Source organism: Anastrepha obliqua, chromosome 1 (assembly GCF_027943255.1).
Source record: "Anastrepha obliqua isolate idAnaObli1 chromosome 1, idAnaObli1_1.0, whole genome shotgun sequence".
NCBI classification, from domain to species: Eukaryota; Metazoa; Arthropoda; class Insecta; order Diptera; family Tephritidae; genus Anastrepha; species Anastrepha obliqua.
In genome coordinates this window covers 64,843,924-64,867,110 of record NC_072892.1, presented here as the reverse complement: position 1 = coordinate 64,867,110, position 23,187 = coordinate 64,843,924, and the positions used below count along the sequence as shown (strand labels likewise).

The 23,187-nt window shown below is 31.6% G+C and overlaps 1 protein-coding gene across 1 annotated transcript in view; it reads right to left on the bottom strand.

The window, feature by feature from the left end:
- Positions 1–3,387: 3,387 nt before the first annotated feature.
- LOC129253383 (uncharacterized) overlaps positions 3,388–23,187 on the bottom strand; it is a 94,551-nt gene continuing 74,751 nt past the window's right edge. Inside the window, exon 5 of the mRNA XM_054891744.1 lies at positions 3,388–3,474. Within this exon, the coding sequence (XP_054747719.1) occupies positions 3,388–3,474 (87 nt within the window). The remainder of the gene's footprint in view (positions 3,475–23,187) is intronic.

Sequence of the window (23,187 nt, the reverse complement as noted above, 5' to 3'; positions counted from 1 at the left end):
CAGCTACGTAAGTCTCTTAGTTTATGGATTTTTTTACCAGTTGCTATATTCTTTTGTAAAATCTTATTGCTCAAAGAGTGAGACAATAGCTCTTTTGTGAATCGATAAAAGAAAAATCTGAATTGTAAGACATACATACATATGTACATACATATATATACATACTATCCATACGTCATTATTGACTTAATTAGGGGACACATCGCAAATCCAATTTTCCCAAAGCTCACTAATCGGCAAAAATTTGTATTCTTTACTTTGTTCTTCTTTCGCCTTTCTTTACTTAGATAGCCTAAACACCGTGGCGAAATCAATAACTTCAAGCATAAATCAGCTTGTGATGGACAAAAAAAGCTAATGATTGCCTCTAATAGTCGAATTCTCATCGGCGGCCTTAGGTTAAAAGCATTTTTATTTATATTCAGTAATAGAAAAAAAATTTATTTTGAATACACCTCTAACTGGTAATTTTGCAACTAGTATAATTCGAACTACTCTCGAACTAGTATGACTTCTTCCAGTTCATGAACTTGAATGTGGTCACATTTCACGGTTCACACTTGAAGCATTTTTATTCATATTAATAGAAAAAACCTATTTGCTTTGAATACACCTAGAAGTGGTCCTTTTGTAATTCTAGTCACTTTTGAACTAGAAAGCCTTTTTCTAGTTCATAAACCAGAAAGTGGTCGTTTTTCATGGTTCACATTTGAGGCAATCTTATTTATATTAATAGAGTAGTCATTTTGTAACTAGGAACATTCTAGTCACTCTCGAACTAGTATGACTTTGTCAACTTTATGAACTAGAATGACTTTATTGATATCATTAATAATATCTTAAAAGGCCCAAAGCTTTAAAAATGTCGTACGTTAATCGTGAGCAGACAGCTTTGTAATTTACACAGTCTCTAATGCCCGAAGCGTTGGAATGATCTTTAAGAAGATGTGGCTCAAACTTTTCATTACTTTTCAATTTTATTTGATGCAAGAAATAAGCAGAAAGAATAAAAATACTCACTTCAGCGCAAATCACATAGAAATTTCTGTTGTCTGACCATCAGCTGTTTCGCATTTAACTTCGAATTGCGTGAATTTTATTACATCTTAAACTCAATTTATCTCAACTCAGCTCAAATTGGTGAAATTTGCAGTTTCGACTTCGGAATAAAATCTGTGGTATATAGCAGATGCCCTATAATATAATATTAAATAATATCCCCAAAATTAAATGAGAAAAAAATTTTCATATTAAAAGAAAAAAATAATAATTTTCCCTTGCCGAGTTGTTTGAGCAGCTGTTGGCAGCATAAAAATATGCAAATATATATTACTACATATTATGTTCCCCGATTAAGAGCAACAACAAGGGCAGTGAAATCCCTCCTTAACATCGCATCTTTGAAATTGTTGTATAAATACAAAAAACAAAAGAAAAATAGAAGTTCTTTACATAAGCCGCAAAAGTATTCAAGTCCCAAGCAGTGAACACTCTTTCAAACTGGTATGCGTCACTGTGAATATGTATGTAAATAAAGGTATGTTTGTACATACATACAAACGTTCCCATATGTGTGAACTTCGTCACATAAAACAGTTTAATTTCAAGGTCTTCCCCGCTGCCATGACATTGAAGAACTCTCTTCCTATGTTGTCCCATAAAAATGTTTTACGATCAGTTATGTCTTATTGCCCTCTTTTTTGATAGTGATCCTGTTTGTTTACACATGCACCTATACATACACGTACACAAATATGTAGATATGTTTTATATATTATATTTATACTGGTGCATGCTACTGGGCTTTTGAATAAATGCAGTTTCTCAGGAATTCACTTTTCCCCTTCTGAGTGAATGAGTTAGTGAGAGTATTGAAGTGAAGTGCAGTATTTATTGTTTTTATTTTCAAACTTTATATTTATGTAATTCGCGTGGTTTGATTCTGTTTATTTTTGTTGCCATTGCTCAAAACTGGTTTGTTCGTATGTGTGTGTTTGTTTTAATTTGTTTTCGCTCCATTCCCTCTGCATTCAATTTGCTCCAGATTTTTTGTTTTTGTTATCGTTTGCTTCTTCGCTTTTTTTTGTTGCTGTTACATTTATGTTCTGAGGAGTTTTTCAAAGTCAAGGTTAGGCAAAATGCTGTTTTGGTTGCTTTTGCATACACTTCGTAGTATTTGTTATATTATCCATTCGCTGGGTTATATTCTCATGTACATACATACATATGTATGTACATTACTTTGGCATTTGTTGACATCAATGGGGTTGTTTTTCCTGCACATTACAATTTTTAATTACATTTGTATACATTTTTTGCGTCGATTTATTTTTATTTTAATGTGTGCGTGCGAGTACATTGAGCGTCCAAAAGCCCAAATAATTGACTACACGAAAATATTCTTGTTGGTGATTGAATTGAAATTGAATATATGCGCATATACATACATATGTATATTAGGGTGGTCCAAAAAAATTTGTATGCTGCCGCCCCCCAAAATAGTAAAGAATGAAAAATAAAAAGACCCGTATTTTTTTTTTTTAATCAGACCATATTTAATGGTGCCGCCGGGGCTTTGAAATATCCCATGTATTTTGCATGGGAAAAAAATACTTTTCGTAGATTTCATGTAAAAACCTGGAAAATGAATATATTTTAACCGGATAACTCAGTTTCTCTTCATAATTGATCAGGGAATAACAACCAATTATGAAATAATTATTTTTTTTTGTATTAACTATTTTCATAAAAGTAATATAAAATATTGTTTTTCGATTTTTTCTTAGATTTTCGTTTTATGGGGGCTTTTTGGGGTTCTATAAAAAATAGTTAATACAAAAAAATTTATTATTTCATAATTGGTTGTTATTCCCTGACCAATTATGAAGAGAAACTGAGGTATCCGGTTAAAATATATTCATTTTCCAGGTTTTTACATGAAATCTACGAAAAAGTATTTTTTTCCCATGCAAAATACATGGGATATTTCAAAGCCCCGGCGGCACCATTAAATATGGTCTGATTAAAAAAAAAAAATACGGGTCTTTTTATTTTTCATTCTTTACCATTATGGGGGGCGGCAGCATAAAAATTTTAATATAAATTTTTTCCCATGCATTTTTGGACCACCCTAATGTATATGGATGTATGCGTGTATGTACACAAATAATTAAAAATAAGAGAAGAAATTCAGAAATCAAAGGGAAACAATGCTGGAACCTAGTAGCCCAGGCCCCTAACAATAAAAAATAAACAATGGTGGAAGAAAATAAATAAGTAAATGAAAGTAAAATGGAAGACTTACATAATTCTGGTACAAAAAAAAAATTATAACAATTTTAAATAAGCATTTAAATGCCACGCTTTCTGTTACTCGTTGTAATTATTTTATAATGAAATTAAATGGGGAACAAACATTTTACATTTGATGTACTCACTTTGCACTGCCAATTGTTGTTGATGTGCTGCTGCTCGCTGTAAATAAAAAAAAAAAAATAAGAAAATAATAATTATTTGTAAATTTTCTAAATTAGCAACAAAAGTGTTGAGTACTCTGGTTTAGTTGCATAAGAAGTACCAGAGGGACCAAACTTTGTTGAATGGTTGCGGATTAAATTATATAAAAAATATTTATTATGTAAAAATTATTTATATTATTATTTAAAACAAAAGTCCACATTATTTGAAAACAATGAAGAGTTTTCAAGACGTTTTCAATATAGACATTATTTTAGATAAAACTTGCTTAAAACGCATCCCGTTTGAGACGTACAGTATTGGCCAAAACTAAAGCACCCCCTTAATGGCATTTCAAATAATGCTAAATCTCTCAATCAAACATCTTGCAATATGGCATATACATATGTCATGTGTTTCTTTGTTACTTAAGTATTTATAAAATATAATACCAAATATACAGCGTTTTAGTTATACTGAAAAAAAATTGAAACGTTCATATTACTTAAAAACTGAATGGTCAAAACTAAAGCACCCCACATTTTTTTTCTTAACTACGGCTTTGTTTTGTTGTTTTTAAGTTAATTTCTCTTCCTAACGGTATTTAAAGCTGAGTCAAAGTTCGTTAGAATAATTTGTGCAAAACACGTGCGGATTTAGTAGGACAAAACATTTCATACGGGAAATCAGCAAATATGGCCAGAAATGCGTATTCAAATGAATTTAAAAATAAAATAATAAGTGATTAGCAAAGAGGTTTATCGCGACACAAAATTAGTGAGAAATATTCAATAAATAGAAGTGTAATATCGCGACTTATAAAAAAAGTTGAACAAACGGGTTCTATTTCTGCAATCCATAGTGAAGTAAGGCCACGAAAGACTACACGACAAGTCGACTCCACGATTAAAAGAAAAATTCAGAGTGAGTGTTCAGAGTGTTCAGTCTGAACAAATAAAAATTGATTTAAGTTTGCCGGTAAGTTCTAGAACGATCAGAAGACGAGCTGTGGAGGCCGGACTTTTCAGTCGACGACCTGCTAGAAAGCCATTTATTTCCGCCAAAAACAAAAAAGCGAGACTCGAGTTTGCGAAATTGCATATTAATTGGACAGTTCAAAAATGGAAAACTGTATTATTCTCTGATGAATCCAAATATAATTTGAAACTTTCAGATGGAATAAGGCGAGTAAGAAGGCCAAAGCAAGAGCGACTAAATCCGAAGTATTGTATCGGAACTACCAAGTATGGTGGGGGGAACATTTTGGTCTGGGGTTGTTTCTCTGGCTAGGGTATCGGGCCTATTCATCGAATAGAGGGAATTATGGACCGTTTCATGTACACAAACATCCTTAAAGATGTAATGTTACCACACGCTGAGGAGGAAATGCCACTGAGATGGAGGTTCCAGCAGGAAAATGATCCGAAGCATACCTCTAGGCACTGTAAAACGTGGTTACAGCAAAATGCTATAGAGGTCTTAGACTGGCCAGCTCAATCTCCCGATCTCAATCCCATTGAGAATTTGTGGGAGATTGTAAATTCGAAAATTAATAGGGAAAATTGCAGCACAAAGGAAGCCCTGTTTGAAGCGGTTAAAGAAGCCTGGTACAACATTTCTCCGGAAATTATTAGTAACCTAATATCTTCTATGCCAAAAAGATGTTCTGAAGTTATCAAAAATAATGAGTTTAGTACAAAATACTGAAGAATAAAAACACTTATTTTCGCTTTTAATGGGGGGTGCTTTAGTTTTTTCCAGACAAGTTTTGAATAATATTAATATTTTTTAATTTAATTTTTAATATAAGAAATGTTGAAAAGTTTTTGTTATGTTTATTAATAACCAAGATAATAAGAAGAAACAAGGTGTAAAAGTAAGTAATATTCGATGTTTTTTATTGAGTTATTTGACATTATTTGAAATGCTAATTATTAGGGGGATGCTTTAGTTTTGGCCAATACTGTATATACGTAAGGCACCTTTCTGGTCTAGAATTTCGAAAAAATCGATTTTTTTTCATGTTATGATAGTTTATGCTCTCAAAAATATACTTGCAAATTTTTATATAATGAAATTCGTTGAAGTTCAGAAGTTACAATCCTTTAAAGCGAGACCGATTTGGAGTATGACGCCCAGGTATAAGCGCTTAATCGTGTTTTTCTCGAAACTATTTTTTCCGAGTTGGCGTTAGTAATTTCTCAAAAAGTACTGAACCGATTGATTTTAATTTTTAATATGTTATTGAGTGGATTTGTGGCTCTCGCGGGTAGCAGAATTATACTTTTATAATCAATTTTTCTATTTTTTTAAGAGCGAGAACGTGAAAAATCCTTTTTTTTTGTTTTTCCAATAAACAGATAAAATATCTAGAAATTTTTTTTATGTAAATCTGCTACCTACCATAGCGACATATCTCCTGATGAATAATCTACCGAATTTTTTTTTTCAGACGTACCTGAGCAGCCCAATCAGTTACGCCAGTGGCATGTGTTACGTCAGGGGAAGCAATTTTTTTTATTATTGTCATTGAAAAAATATTTAATTTTTTTATTTTTGCAAATAAAGAATTGATTTAATGAATAACGATGATTTTCAATTGATACCGATTGTTTTTCTTCAATTTTCGACGCCTTCAATTTTCATGTCTCTAGACTAGAAAGGTGCCTTAAGATGTTTTAATAAATTTCTATGTCTCGATTTACATACAGAGACATTTGGAAGGGAGACACAGAATATTTTCTTTTGATGTTTCATTTACGGTCACACGGACAAAATTGTTTTCGGCAATACTCGTTGCTTTTGCCGTTTACTGCAAGGCGAATCTATAGGTTTACTTCTTTAAGTTTGACAATACGCGTAAGAAGCTCAAAGCTTGTCGCTAGTACGGCAGACAAAATTCCCCCTCTCTTCCCCGTCCGTCCTTCTCCTACAAACAAAATGTTTTTCCCTTTCAAATGCTTCCCTGAGTAAATCGACACTAAGCAATTTAAAATAAGTCATAATTGCCCACAGCTATTCCAGATAAAGCTTTCTAACATTCTTCGTGTGCTATTTGCAAATTTACCGTTATTTTGTATTTTAAAATATTTATTAAATATGAACCATTTTGTTTATTTTAATCATAACTTGAAAAAGGAGGCCAAAAATTAAGTGATAATCTCCTCTAGCTGTGCTCAAGAGTAACACTAATCCAGATAAAACTTCCTAACATTCTTTGTTTGCTATTTGCATATACACCGTTATATTGTATTTTAAAATATTTATTTAAGAAATGACAATTCTAAAATAGGTGCAACGCTATATTTTATAATTTAAAGCTGTGAATAATCTGATTAATTTGAACTACATAAATAAATATTTTATTTATTTTTCACATAATTTAGAAAATAGGTGGTGCAAGTAAAATAAGTGATTATCTCCTACAGCTATTCTGAGGAATAACAGTAATCCAGATAAAACTTTCTAACATTCTTTGTTTGCTATTTGCAAATACACCGTTATATTGTATTTTAAAATATTTATTTAAAAAATTACAATTCTAAAATAGGTGGCAGCCCAATTTTTTGTTCTACAATTTAAAGCTGCAAAAAATCTGATTCACTTGAAACTTTAGTATAATATCTCATTTTTTCTCTTTTCTTCTTTCACTTCTCTTGGCCTCACCTTATTTACTTATCTTATATACTTCCTCCATTATTTAAAAAAAAAGTGGCGCTCTTATACGAATAAACACTAAGATAACTCATACATACTACCTCAAACATAGTTAGAAAGAAAAACAAAAAAAATTGCATCTAAATCGTTACCCCACATCTCCACCTTCTAAAGATTATGTTAAGCGACCTCTGTTAAAAGAGAAATTTCAGGTGGAGACTGCGATTTTCCACTGTTAAAACATACAGTGGTCACACAATTTATTCATACACCCTCTATAGTACGTAAAACATATTCGCTTTGCCCAAAATATTTGCTGTGACAATGCATTGCTTTTGGGTCACTGTAAGAATGTTACATTCCTAATGAATTGTCGCAAACAAAACACCCGTTATTTCAAATTACACTGAAGGGTTCTAGGGAAAGCAGGCATACATAGCAAAATGTAGCAAACCATTTATTCGCACACTTTCAACTCATGACACTGTTGTTGCAAAAGTAACAGTAAAAATCGTATGTGTTTTTAATAATATTGCTGAAAATGAAATAAGATTGGTTTTTCTTAGTTTTTATCGCCGATTCAGTTTCAGGTACGCGTAATATCTCGATTAAAAGTGACAAAACAAACAAGTCTCTGCGCGAAATCGGCAAAGAAATTGGCAAATCGCATTATACTCGTACCGTGCAAAGTGTTATTGCTAATTACGTTAATACTGGCAAATTGGAAGCTTATCACCACCAAGCCGGAAGGCGAGAAACATTTACTTCACGTGAGGAACGCAACATAGTAGCATCAGTAGCGCAAAATCCAAAAATATTATAACCGCCACGATACTATGCGGAAATATTCAAGAGTCTTTGTATAAAAAAGTAAGTCCATAAACAGTCGGTAATTGTCTGTATAACGCTGATTATCATATAGAGTGACACACCGCAAGCTCCACATTTCAGATATTAGCAGAAAGAAGAGATTGGAGTTTGCCAAACACTGAGGCTGATTTTTTTTAGGAAAACGTCATATTCAACGATAAATCGAAATGTAATGTTTTCGGATCAGATGATTTTCCAAAAGTTTGTCGAAAAGAAAATACAGAACTGAATGAAAAAAATTGTTTAAACAAGACCCAAAACACTCATCTTATCTTGTGCAAGAATGGCTTATTTAGCACTGTAAGAAGCTTAAAACTCCCCCTCAATCACCGGATCTGAACCCAATTGAGCATGTCTGAGAGCTCTTAGAAAGGAGAATCAGAAAGCACAAAATAACATCAGTGGCGTCAATTACGGCAGCTTTAAGAGTTGAGTGGGAGAAAATTGCAGCTGATGAAACCAAGGTATTGGTGAAAAGTATGCATCGACGTTTGGAAGCAGTTACCAAAACTAAAGGCGGCCCAACAAAGTACTGAATACTCGTTTTTTCTATTATTTTTAAATAAAATATTCTTTATATATTTAGCTATGAACGAATAAGATTTTTGCATGAAATTGTGCCTTATTCCGTTATTGGCTTAAGTTCTCCAATTCCAGAAATGAATTTGAAAGTTTTATTTAGTTTATTAAATATTAAATAAATATTGTATTGTTTACGAATATGTTCAAATTTTGTTATTTTGTATAAATGGGGCTAAGTATCAGGTATATCTGTTTATAAATTGTGCGTGTACGAATAAATTGTGTGGCCACTGTACGAGTATATGTCTTATTGAATTTCTTGCCATTACTCTCGTAACATCAGCTGTTATTTGATGGTTTGACTGACCAGAGAATGTTAATGTTCGTTAACTAATTGACCACTCAATTTTCATTTTACAACGCGATTTGTATGCGCGAATACAGCGAGCCCGCCCATTCGATTGATGCCATTTTGAAAATGAAATATTAAGTCAACAAAAGATGTCCGAATTGAGAAAGTCGGACAAAGTCAAAACAGAAATTTTACTTGATGCTAAGACGCATTTAGTATTGTAGAAGGTGTGTATGTATATACATATGTATATGTAGATGTGGGGTTAAGTGTCGTTTTCGCGAAAGGAAAGGACCACACTGCGTAAAATAGCTATCCTAATAACTGTAAAATAAACAGGACTTGTGGACAACTTGTGACAATTTATTTTTTTCTTTTTTAATTTTAATGATTTTCTTTTGACACATAATTCACTACAAAACTTATGTATATACTACTGTGGGCAAAAAGTAAGGTGAATTTGGTTGTAAAGTGAAACATCTTTATTTATTCTTGTAAATCAATTTCCTCCCCTCTCGATGAAATACACCTATGCCAACGATTTTTCCAATCCCCGAAACATGCCAAATAGTCCATTTCCGGTATAGCCATCAGCACCTTCTTCGATTCAGCTCTTATCTCCTCAATCGACTCGAAATGCGTTCCCCAGAGTGGTCTCTTGAGTTTTGGGAATAGCCAGAAGTCACACGGAGCCAAATCAGGTGAATACAGTGGTTGCGGAACGATATGCGTGGAATTTTTGGCGAAATGGTTACGAAGAACGAGTGCAGTGTGAGACGGTGCATTATCGTGATGCAAAAACCAAGAGTTGTTGGCCCATAATTCTGGTCTTTTTAGACGAATTGCTTCACGTAAACGACGCATAACGCTCAAATAATATTCCTTATTAACAGTTTGGCCAGGTGGAAGGAATTCATAGTGCACCACACCACGAAAATCGAAAAAAACTGTCATCATGACCTTTATATTTGAACGACTTTGACGTGCTCTTTTCGGTCTGGCTTCGCCTTTAGCACAATATTTGCTTGATTGGTCGGTTGTTTCAGGGTCGTAAGCATAAATCCAAGTCTCATCTCCCGTAATGATGCATTTGAGCTTGTCCTGATAGTCTGAAAGCATTGTTTCACACACATCAACGCGGCGACTTTTTTCCAAGAAATTGAGAGTTTTCGGTACCAAACGAGATTTGACTTTTCGTAGGCCCAAATGGTCTTTCAAAATGGTTTTCACAGATCCTTCTGATATTCCGATCATATCAGTAAGGTCTTTAACAGTCAGCCGACGATTTTTGAGCACTAACTCCTTCACTTTATTGACGTGTTGGTCATCTGTTGACATCGATGGTCGTCCGGAGCGCTCCAAGTCATCAACACGTTCTCGACCCTGTTTGAAGTCTTTGTACCACTTATAAACATTTTTCTGTGACATGGTCGAATCACCAAATGCCTTCTGCAACATGCTAAACGTTTCCGCAGCCGAAATTTCATTCCGCAAACAAAATTTGATGGCACTTCTCTGCTCAATCAAATCAGACATTGTAAAAATCGAAAAATGCACTCTTGATCGTTTGGTAAACACAAGCGTAAATGTATTACTGATAATGACATTCACTTGAAAGGCCCAGATGTTATTAACAGTGCTGCCAACTCATGAAAAAAATAACTAGAGCGAAATTTTAATCCCGCGAAGTTTGACAAATAAATTCACCTTACTTTTAAGGTAAGTAAGTCCAAGTATCAAATTTTATTTTTTACAAAAAATCACATTTTTTAATCAGAATCAAACAAAATTTCTAGGTACGCATGGGGTTAAAACCTTTTAAAGTTGGGTGCATGTTTCAAGTCGCGTTAATTTTTAACAATTTTTTTTTGCGGCGGTCTTGCGCATTTGCTCCTTGTACGGAATGCTCGAACTATTTGCAATGCGCAAGTTTTCAGTACCTATGCACAACTCATAAACCTATCCAGGTATGCTGCCAGCAACTCACTAAAATTGCAAGCAATCGAATGAAATTTTTTTAGATTTCTGTTCAGGTTCTATAAACAAAAGCTATTGGTCAACTTGAAATTTCATTTTTATTTTTTTAATCATTTTTTATAAATCATAAATTATAACGTATTTCTCTTGATAGCAACAGAAATCGTCTAAGCGACTTTGGTCGAGTTCAACAAAGGTTTCAATCATATCTCTCCAGTGCCAACTGACATCAGGTGAAGGCCAGACGTTCTTCACTTAACAGTGACCAACCCATTGGGTCTCTTATAAACTGCGTGAGCTTGGCGCAATTTTCATAACGATCGTACAACGTTGTGGATTGACAACTGCCAAGTGTAAGTACTAAGAATAGTGGGATTAAGTCATGAAGAATTGCACGATCGAACAAGGCGCAGAGTTTAGCTGATGCGGTTCAAAAATGTGATAACTTCATGCAGCGGTGATTTTCGCTTCAATAAATCTCAAAATATACAAATAAATTTCATTTATTTTTCATACAGTTGAAATTCTCCGCAAGTTTATGAAATTATTGAAAGCAAAAAATGCTTGCACCGCTATCAGCCGAAGCTTTTCACTTAAGCCCCATCCATGGCCATCAAGACACCTGCGATACATACATACATAGATATATCGTGTGCTTGAAAGCTATAAGGAGACTTTTCTCAACAGCAGCAAGAGGCCTTTCTCTCTCGCACATAGAACTTTTGTACTCGAACAACTTCGCGTGCTCCACCATAGTAACTGACCGCCCTTCCCCTTCCCATACTTCCACTACCCAAATCTAAATAAATATGTGGGAAACTTAATGCGCAACATTTATTTATTTATTATATGTGGCGAGGTGTGTTTGCAAGCTCAAGCTAAATAAATCAAGCAGTGTCGCATATTTTTGGTAGTATTTATGGTTAGGCAAAAAATATTTATGTATACTTAACGATAGCCTTCGCTGATGGGCGCTAGCAGTGGATTTGCTTAGATTCAATTTATTATCCTAATACAATAAATAAATAAATAATATTTGCTCATTACTCTTCCTTTACATTTTGCAGCAGCATTCGTACGCCGCTTCGCTCGAGCGCTTGCACATCGAGCGACTGACTGCGGCCACGTGACGCTTTTGATTGTGACGACGACGAGGAGGACGATGACGATGAGTTGTTGGCATAGCGGGAAATCCAACGTTTAACAGCAGACATATTTTATGATTTTTATCGAGTTTTTTGGGTTAAAATTTATATTAGATAATAAAATTATTTTGTTTTAAATATTTTTGTTTCAAATTCATACATTTATTTCATATGCGAATTTTTTAAATATTTGATATTGTATTTAATTTCGTAGACTTTTCGTGAGTTTTTGATGATAAACCTTTTTGAATTTCTATATTTTTTTAAATTAAATATTTTTTTAAATTTATATATTTTTTTAAATATATATCGTTTTTCAATTTGCTAATTGACTAGTTCGTTATACAATTTTTATATATATTTTGAATATTTTTCTTTGTTGTTTCTCAATTTTTAAATATGGCTTATTTAAAATACTAAGTTATCAAATTGGTTTTGGAACTTTTTGAGATCACAGTAAGTAAATTTAAAGCAATTTTGGCACTTTGAATTTAGCATCACATTTTAGTTGAATATTTTTATGAATTTTGCAACTAAGCGTTCGATTTTTTTAACTATCTTTTTGTTCAAAATAGTTTTTTGTTGCTGTTTCAAGTTTTTAGAGGGTTTTACTGATTTTATTGATATTTGTTTATTTTTATGCACTTTTTATAAAACTAATTCGTTCGATTTAAATAAAAGTTTGTTTTTCGAAATATTTTTTGTTCTCCTTTTTAAGCAGCTTTAAAATATTTTTAGGAGGTTTTATTTATTTTATTGATATTGTTTATTTTTACGCACTTTTGTTTGTAAAGTAAAGCGGTAGATCACTTGATTTAAAAACAAAAATTTTTCTAATTATTTTTTTGCAAATAATTTTTTTTACAATCTTTTTTCTTTTTTGAAAGCTCTGGAAAACTGCTTACCACTATTTCTAAAGGATTTTACTGATTTCTTGGATTTTTATTGATTTGGTTTATTTTTATAAAAATAATTTTTACATATTTTTCACACTATTTTTAGGAGATTTTAATGATTTAATTTACGCACTTTTTTAAGCACTTTTGTATAAAAGTAAATCTTTCGATGTAAAAAGTTTTATTTTTATTTAAAAAGTTTTATTCTTCGAAATTTAGTTAATTTTTTTTTGCAAAATATTTTTTTCAAATATTTTTTTCAAAGCATTATTTTCCAAAATACTTTTTTTTCGATTTTCTTCCAAATAGTTTTTTTTTTTCTTTTTTAAGCAGCTTTACACTAGTTTTATGGAATTTTATCGATATTCTTTATTTTTATGCAAATTTCGTTTTATAGAAGTAGTAAAGCATTTGGTTGAAAAGAAATTTTTTATATATTTTTTTTTTCAAATATTGTTTTTCTTTTTAAGCAGCTTTACACTATTTTTAGGATGTTTTATTTATTTTATTGATATTGTTTTTTTACGAACTTTTGGTTTATTAAAGTAAGGCGTTCGGTTCGATCTGAAAAAAAATTCCTAAATAATGTTTTTTTCCAAATATTTTTCCCCTTTTTTAAGCAGCTTTACTATATTTTTACGGAATTTTATCGATATTGTTTATTTTTACGCACATTTTGTTTAATGAATGTACCTGTAGTGTTTCGATTTATATAAAAATTTTCTTTTTCAAATTAATATTTTTCTCTTTTTTAAGCAGCTTTCTATTATTTTTCGAGAATTTTACTGATTTTTTGAATTTTAATTGATTTGGTTTATTTTTATAAAAATAATTTTCACATATACGCTCTTAAAATTGAATTTTTAGGAATTGTTGTCGATACCCTTTAATTTTTATTTTACTGTTATCGTTTTTTACTAATTAATTTTTAAGAAATTTGACTGGTTTCCCTCACTTTCAGGCCATATTACTTAAAGATTTTAAGTTTTGCACTTTTCTAAACATATTTTCAATTTTTGTTTTTGTTATTAAACAATTTAAATCTGGAAATATTCAGTATTCAGTTAAGTTTAAACTCCCATTTAAATTTTCTATTATTAAAAAATTTATTTTTTGCTTTTTTACTACTCGTATTTTGTTATTTTTATAATTTTTATAACTTTAATAATTTTTTTTGTTGCGTTTTTTACTATTTTGTTACTTTTATAATTTTTGTGCGTTTTTTACTATTTTGTTAATAAAACTGGAAAATTTTTGTATTTTGTCTTATTTTATAACTTTTATTATCACGAAATGTTAAATATCTGCACTTAATTAAACTTCTATAATTAAAATAATTTTTTTAATCCATTTTATTTATTGTTTTGTGGAACATTCCCTTAGTTTTTCAGGAAAGTTTTCTTCTGCTACTGTATTGCACTTTTTTAAATTTTGGATTTATTGCGGATTGATTTTAAAATGTTTATTAAAAGTATTTAATATTGCTTAATAAATTGAGCTTTTTTATGTTAATTTATTTTTAGTTTATTTTATTTTATTTTTATAATTTTTTTTTTCATTTTATTTTATTATTCTAATTTCTTTAAATTTTTTAATTTATTTTTTTATTTTAATTTTTTAATTTTTCTTTATTTATATTTTTAATGTTTTCTTTTTCGTTGCATTTGCTTGATTTTCTATTGTTTTTGAATTTCTTTGCACTCTTTAAAATTTTTGTCGGAATATTGAGGTTGTTTTGCTAGTTTGGTAATCTTGATTAAAATTGCATACTCAGCTCACTTCTCTGCTACTGTTTCACAGCCATCTCGCATATCTTACATACTCTACCACACGAGTATGTATGTACATACATATGTATATAAAATAGTTGTATATGCACGTAAGTGAGTGGATTCCTAATTAAAGCACTACAAATATTTTATTGGCTTTTTCATTCTTTTTGCATTGTTTTTAGGTTTATGTCTTATGGCAAATTACATAATTTTTGGAATTTTCTAAAAAAATTAAATTTAAAAAATTTTTATTTTAAAAAAGTTTTTAAAATTTTATAAAAAGAAATCATATGAATAAATACACTGTTAAAAGCTTTCGACCACCAGCTGTGCAATGCAGCTCTTTACCGGCAGATGTCACCAGCATCGCTTTCATTCAGCTTAATTATATGAAATTGTGTGTGTGTGTGCGTGTATGTTAGGTAGGGTCAAGCACGCTTTGGACAGTTATTTTTATAATTCCTTATCATCCAACTCGTCCTGAGTGCGCCTCAAAATTTGAAAATGAAAAATTTATTCTAAATACGAGTATATTTGCGTAATTTTTCAATTAAAAATTTTAAATTAATAAAAAAAAAGTCTATGCTCCAGATTTTAAACCTCTGAAACAAATTATAAATATGATATACTTTGAAAATAAAAAGTTCAAAGAAAGCAGTTTTTTGGTTTATGTCTTTTTGTTTTTTTTTTAGTAAAATGTAAAATGTAAAAAAGCTCTTTCGGAACCCAATTTTTTAATACATCGGTTCATAGTTCAATGCAAATGACTTCGCTTTTGACGCCTGGAAATTATGTTGGAAAATATGCTTATAAATACATATGTACCTAGATACATTATTATTATTAGAAGGCCATTACGCACTGCGACCAGAGTTGATCTATTGTGCAAGACCTATTTTTGTAACCCTAGAGTTTAAGGCTTTTTATAAATTTTAGCACTATTGTGGGTTTGTTGTTCCAAAGATTACATGGAGATACTACGATACCACCAAGGTGGTGAAGTCTTTGTCTGCCCAGCGCAGGACATTCACAAAGCACATGTTCTGAGCTTTCTATATCCATTTCGCAAAAGCGGCAGACATTGGTCTCTGATAGACCAATGTTATTTAAATGATACCTCAGGCTGCAGTGACCTGTGAGGTATCCTGTTAAAAGACGCAGATCTACTCTGTTTAGTGAGAGTAGCTTGTCTGATATTCCTTTGTTGGGACTAAGAAATTGTTTGGCTTGACGCTGACCGGCACAATTTAGCCAGTGTGCAGCAAATTTCCTTTCTTCCCATTTCCTGAGGAATTCATTAATGTGGCTTTTCGTGAGTCCACAGAAAGGCTCAGGACCAGTAAGTTGCATATTTGCTCCTTGTTTTGCGAGGTCATCAGCCATTTCATTCCCCTCATGCCCTTCATGTCCCGGAATCCAGAATAGAGTTACTGTGTTGAGGTTTCCTAACATGTTGAGAAGGTTTAGGCAATCATTTACCAATTTAGAGGTGATAGTTGTAGATAGAAGGGCTTTTAGAGCCGCTTGACTATCTGAGAGTATGTAGATGTGAGTACCTCTCATTTTCCTGCGAAGGCATTCTCTCACACATATTTCAATGGCATGTATTTCTGCCTGGAATATTGTTGGGTAGAGTCCCATCGGAATCGATTTTTTAAATTTAGGCCCATTGATTCCTGCCCCTGCTCTACCATCTTCCAGCTTGGACCCATCAGTGAACCATAATTGAGATCCAGGCTTGAAATTGATAGAATTAGTTCTCCAAGTTGTTCGTTCATTAATAATAATTCGGAAGTTTCTGTAGAGAATGGGTTTGGGAGATATTGTATCCACCCTGTGTAGTATAGGAGTGTGTCGAAAGTCTTCTAAGATCTTTAGATGTCCTCTCATATCTCCACTTTTAAGATCGGCGTTGCCTTTTAGTCTTAAGGCACTCAATCTTGCTTCTTTTTCAATTAAGATGGGAAGCGATGGTATACCTAGGAGCACGCCCAAAGCGTCAGTTGGGCATGTTTTCATTGCTCCTGTTATACCGATGCAGATAAGGCGGTACAATTTGTTAAGATCGCTTGCCGCCTTTCGTTGCTTAACTTTGGGCCACCATGCTATGGAAGCATAAGTGACTATAGGCTTAACAACTGTAGTGAATGTCCAGTAGGTCATTCTGGGGCTGAGCCCCCATGTTTTACCAAAAAGCCTTGTGCAGGCATAGAATGCCCTTGTGGCTTTTACAGTAACTTTCTCAAGATGCGAGTTCCAGGTAAGCGCTTTGTCAAGGTTGATACCAAGGTAGTTCGCCTCTGTGGAGAGTTGTAGAGTCGATTCATTCAGGACAGGACATTTGATGTTGATATTCCTTTTCCTGGTGAACGGCACTAGCGCAGTTTTAGATGGGTTGATAGAGAGCCCTTTGTCAGTGCACCATTTGTTTATTATGTTGAGGGCTTGTTGCATGCGGTTAGAGATGGTCTCTTCATGCCAGCCCACTATATATACTACCAGGTCATCAGCATAGCCCTGGGTGTGGAATCCTAGGTTGTTCAGTTTGTGGAGAAGTTCATCTATTACTAGTGTCCACAGAAGAGGAGAGAGTACTCCCCCTTGCGCGCAACCTCTTGTGGCCTTGATAGACTTTATTCTTCCTCCTAATTCTGTACTGATCGTTCTGGATTTCAGCATCGATATAGTCCATCGTCTGATGGGTTTAGGTACGTCCTTTTGAGATAGGGCATTGTTGATTGCCTCATAGGACGTATTATCGAAAGCTCCTGTTATGTCAATAAAAGCGCAAAGTGCGATTTGTTTTGACTCAATAGCTTTTTCAATAATGGTTACCAGACTGTGTATTGCAGTCTCAGTAGATTTACCTTGTTGGTAGGCAAATTGAAGTTGGTGCAGTGGGAAATTAACCAAGTTATTCTCCCGTATGTGCTGATCCAATATTTTTTCCATTGTTTTTAGGAAAAATGAGCTAAGGCTAATCGGTCTGTATGACTTAGGCAATTGTTCGGGTTTTTTCCCTACCTTTGGAATGAATACGACCTTTACCTCAGCCCATTTCGTAGGAATATAACCTAGCAATAGGCTTGCTTTATATAGTCTGGACAAAGTAGGGACAATGTATTGGCTTCCCTTTTGCAGAAGGCAAGGGAATATCCCATCAGGTCCAGGAGATTTGTATGGGCTAAATGTAGATATAGCCCATTGTACCCGATTTTCATGGAATAGCTTATTTGCCAGCTTTAGGTCCTCCCTGTCAGCATAATTGGTAGGTTCTACCAACATTGTGGACTCATGTAAAGCATGGTATCCCGGGAAATGGGTGTCCAGTAGAAGTTGGCTAGTTTCTTCTGGGTTTTTAGTGTAGCCACCATCTGGCTTTTTCAGAGTACATATCTTTGTTGAAGTTGGTTAGAGCTCTTGAGTAGGAGACCCTAGATACCTAGATACATACACATGTACATATGTATACCGTCAGCATCAAAATAAAGTGTACTGATACGTTACTATTTGATTATTTATTTTGTAATTTAAATTTTGTTTTATAAAAATATAGTTCATACTAAATGGTTTTCCAATAACAGGTGTTATTTTGGAATGAATTGCGCTTTCGAGAGATGATTAACGATTTTTTATGGCCGGAATTGGTATTGATCTGTACAACGAATATTTTCAACAAGACGGCGCTACGTGCCACACAAGCAACGAAACCATTGATCTTTTACGGAAAAAGTTTCCGGACCGTGTTATCTCTCGAAGAGGTGATCACAATTGACCACCGAGATCTTGTGATTTAACACCTTGTGACTTTTTTCTTTGGGGCCACGTGAAAGAGAAGGTCTACGCCAACAGCCCAGGGTCGATTCAAGACCTCAAAGATGGAATTCGTGAGGCTATTGAGGACATAAGGCAGCCACTTTGCAATTCGGTTATGGAAAATTTCATGAAAAGGATATTATCCTCTAAGTGTGGTCGTGGTGGTCATTTGTTGATGTTATTTTCCACTATTAACGGCATACCTTCCTCTTTATAATGAAATAAACATCTGATCATTTAGATTAAAAAATAGCATTTTTCTTTGAATATCAAAATAACACCTCTTATTTTACATAGGATTCATACCCTGAGGTATTTGCAAATAATTTCTGTTGAGAAGAATCCATATTTTAATATCATAAGCCATATGTTTGCCATTATTATCGTGTTGAAATAAAAATTCATTCCCTGATATATCCAGCTTTTCAACACTGAAATGTAAATTTTCTTGAGAAAGCACAAATGAAAATGCTTATTCATCATATCGCACTCCTTGAACAGCCATAGAATAATAAACTATGGCTGAATCTCCGCCGTGCTTAACAGTTTATTTGAGGTTTTTGATAGGCAGCTCTTCGTTTGACTTCCGCTTGCTGACTACCAAATTTCTTTAAAAAATACGCCACAATTAGAACACGCAGCAATTGTTAAAAAAGTAAATTTCTCTTCTTAGTACACAAAAAATGTGTAATTCCTACATATAAGGGACTATGCAAAATACTTCTGAAAGTCACTGTATAAGCTTAAGTATCTACATATGTGTATGTGCGTATTCATAATACATAGACAATTTCAAGTCATAACATCATCTCATTCATCTCTGTTGTGCAGTTTGAGTTTCCCCTTTTTAATTGTGTTTATTTCGGTTGATGAGTGACTACGCTCTTTATGTTCTATTATATAAATCTATATAATCTAATGGCCTTAAGTGGCAGTTAAAAATGCAGATTGCAATTGTGCATTGTTTTGATAACTTAATGCCAGCTAAGGCAGATTTTTCGGATTTAGTACGCAAATTTGAAAGATAAATTTGTAAAAAAAAGTATTCAAGAAGCAGACAATATAATTTTTTTTGTATAACCGCACTTTAAGATATACATAAATATTTCTTAGTAATAGAAAGAACTTTTTTCTATTTTGAACATAAATTTGACTTATCGGGTGCTATACTCGTAAGAGCTTCCAACGTAGCCGTATATAGTTCATTAAGTCTCAGAGGATAAGATGGCTCGAGCATATCGAACTGTGGCGCTTAGAAGAAGAGGAAGAACATGATGAGGATGAGATGGGGAGTATAGAATACTATGCACGCAAGAATTATAGAAAGAAGATTGCGCCCATCAGAGCGTATGTGACGTCACGTTTGCTTAGTTGTGCAGTATTGCCAACCATTTGCTCTTCGCAATAAATTTACTGCTTTTTTATACCGAAAATGCGAAAATTTTGAAGTTTCGTGTTTGTTTCTTTTTTTTAATTTACTACCGAAACTTTAGGTTAAAAAACAAACTATATTATTAAACAAAAAAAGGTTAAAAAAGGTCACTCTGAGAAGATTTTAGTGCTAATGCAAATTAGTTGGTTTTTATAAAATTTCATATTTTGAAGTGTGAATTTAATTTTTGGCTCCATTTAAGGTTATGAAAAAATATTAAATGCCCCTCTCTCAACCCTTCTTAAGATTGAAAACCTTTTTACACATTTTAAAAAGCCTTTGAATTTATTGAATGCAAATTAAAACCATAGAGGTGTAATCGTTTCTTCCGGTCATCAATCCTTAGTGAGACATAGGACATTAAGAGTTATACTATACTATACTATACAGAAAATACTAAAGAAACCATACTGACATTTTTACAAAAAAAGTAACTTATCTAGTTACATAACTTCAAATATAGCAAAAAAGTCGTTCCCTTAACAAAAGAGTCTCGTTTAAAAAAAAACTCATAAATTAAATTATACATAAGCATAACACATTTATTTAAGAAAACGCACATTTTAAAGACAATTTGTCACGCATACAAAGTTCTTTAAGTGATTCAATAAAAATTTGTTGTGTTATTTTCTTTGAATGGGCATTTAGTGCGTTTTTATATCCAAAGCTAGGCAACACTGCAGTAGCGAGAGAGAGATTTGACTGCCGAAAGCAGAAGAACACCAACAACACCTGCAATCGCGGGCAATGCCACCAGATGTTAAAAAAAAAAGTAAAGCTAAATAAAACTGAGTGAATTATTTAAATAATTATTAAAAAATGTATATTTTACAAAATTATAAACATGACATTTTAATTAGAACAACTAGAAAAATGTCATGAAGAAAGAACTAAAACTCCGAGACACAAAATAATAAAAATAACAAAAAAATATGATAAATCAAGTTACGAAAATGGTAATCTGGCCATACTGGACCTAAAATCACGTAACTAGTTGTCAAATTCGTTGAGCGCAAAGTAACGGGACCACGATAGGCGCCACCTCATTATTCTTTCCATCATGCTATGTACGCAAATAGCTCTGCACTAACAGTTACATTTGTGGGATCAGACATTATTTTTGTATTTTTTTTTTTTTCAATTCTTATTCACGAGTGAATTTCCCCTACAACGCCGTTCTCTTGCTTGTTTATTCAATTGCTACGATGCAGCCAGAAATACTCTCACTACAACATCCATCTTGGAAACTATCATACTTGTTGCTATGTCACTTTCGGTGCCTCTGCCGGACTAATGAAAAAGCTTGCCCCGTAAGGCAGTTTATAACAGCCAAAATGCTGGGATCGAACTAGCAGACGATCACGCTCTGCTAATAAACATATGTATATATGTATGTATGTATGTATGTATGTATGTGCAGGCTTGCTCTTATGACGTGTTATATGAAATTGAGCGATAACACACCACATGACTATGATATTAGTCCATTTTTAACACCAACTCTTTAAATCAGTAAATTCTTTGTTAAACTTTTCATGTTTTTATGACGGTTTTATCAAACAATAATCTTTATCTAAATATTTAAATTAAAATCTCCAAAATTGTAAATAAACATACAAACACTTCTAGGCTATCCGCTTATGCCTAAGCTTGCATGTCCAACAATAATAAAATAAGATAAGATTATTAGCGAAATGCCTAGCAATAAAGGCGAAAAATACAAAGTAAACAAAGCAAATAAAGTAAAAAACTAAGAGAAAATGAAATGAAATAAAATAAAACGAAAAAAATTAAATAAAAGAATTAAAATAAGTATTTGGAATTAGATAAAATAAAATGAAATAAAAAAAAACAAAATAAAAAAAATTAAATCAAAAATAAAAATAAAATTAAATGAAACAGAATAAAGTGAAATAAAAAGTAAAATAAAATAAAATAAAATAAAATAAAATAACTGGACACATGTGCAATAGTTCGTAGATTTTTAAATATTTAAGCAATAGTAATCGCATGGGCGTAGAACTTGGACTACGCTCCACCAGAGCACAATCCCTTGAAAATTTTATCCGGGATGTGTAATCTCCGGCAATAGCCGAGATGGATTAAGCTCAAATAAAATAAAATAAAGTAAAATAAAAAAACCATAAAAACAAAATGTTATGGAATCAATAAATAAAAATAAACTGAAATGTAATGAAATAAAACAAAGTGAAATTAAAAATTAAATAAAATAGAAAATTTTTAAAAACTGAAATAAAAATACTAAAATAATATAAAATGGAATGCAATCAAGAACAAAAATAAAATGAAATGTAATGAAATAAAATAAAATAAAACGGGGGAAAAATAAAACTAAATAAAATGTTAGGAAAAAAATAATATGAAATAAAAATAAATAAATTAAATTTAAATAAAATAAAATGTAATGAAATAAAATAAAGTGAAATTAAAAATTTAATAAAATAGAAAATGTTTAAAAACTGAAATAAAAATATTAAAATAATATAAAATGGAATGCAATCAAAGACAAAAATGAAATGAGATTTATAAATAAAATAAAATGTAATGAAATAAAATGAAACGAAAAAAAATAAAATAAAATCATTAAAGTAAGTATTTGGAATGAGATAAAATAAAATGAAATAGAACAAAGTGAAATAAAAAATAAAAAAAAATAAAATGAAATGAAATAAAATGAAAAAAATGTTATGAAATCAATAAATAAAAATAAACTGAAATGTAATGAAATAAAATAAAGTGAAATAAAAAATAAAATAAAATAAAAAATTTTTAAAAACTGAAATAAAAATATTAAAATAATATAAAATGGAATGCAATCAAAGACAAAAATGAAATAAAAAATAAAAAAATAAAATAAAATGAAATGGGGAAAAAATTAAACTAAATATAACAAAATGTTAGGAAAAAATAATATGAAATATAAATAAATAAAAAAAATTAAGATAAGATAAAATGGAATGAAATAAGATAAAAAAATTAAAATAAAATAAAATGGAATGAAATAATATAAAAAAATAAATAAATAAAAATAAAATGTAATGAAAAAAATAGATCAAAATAAAATAAAGTAAAAATTATGCAAAATAAAATGGCATTAAAATAAAATAAATGAAAACGAAATAAACTAAATAGTAAATAAAATGAAATAATTAATAAAAGACCAAAAGTTATATAATAAAAAATTCAAAAAAAAAAAATGGGAAAATTAATATTTAGCACAAGCCCTTAAGAAATAAATAATATTTACGAATATTCAAACTCGACGCTTACC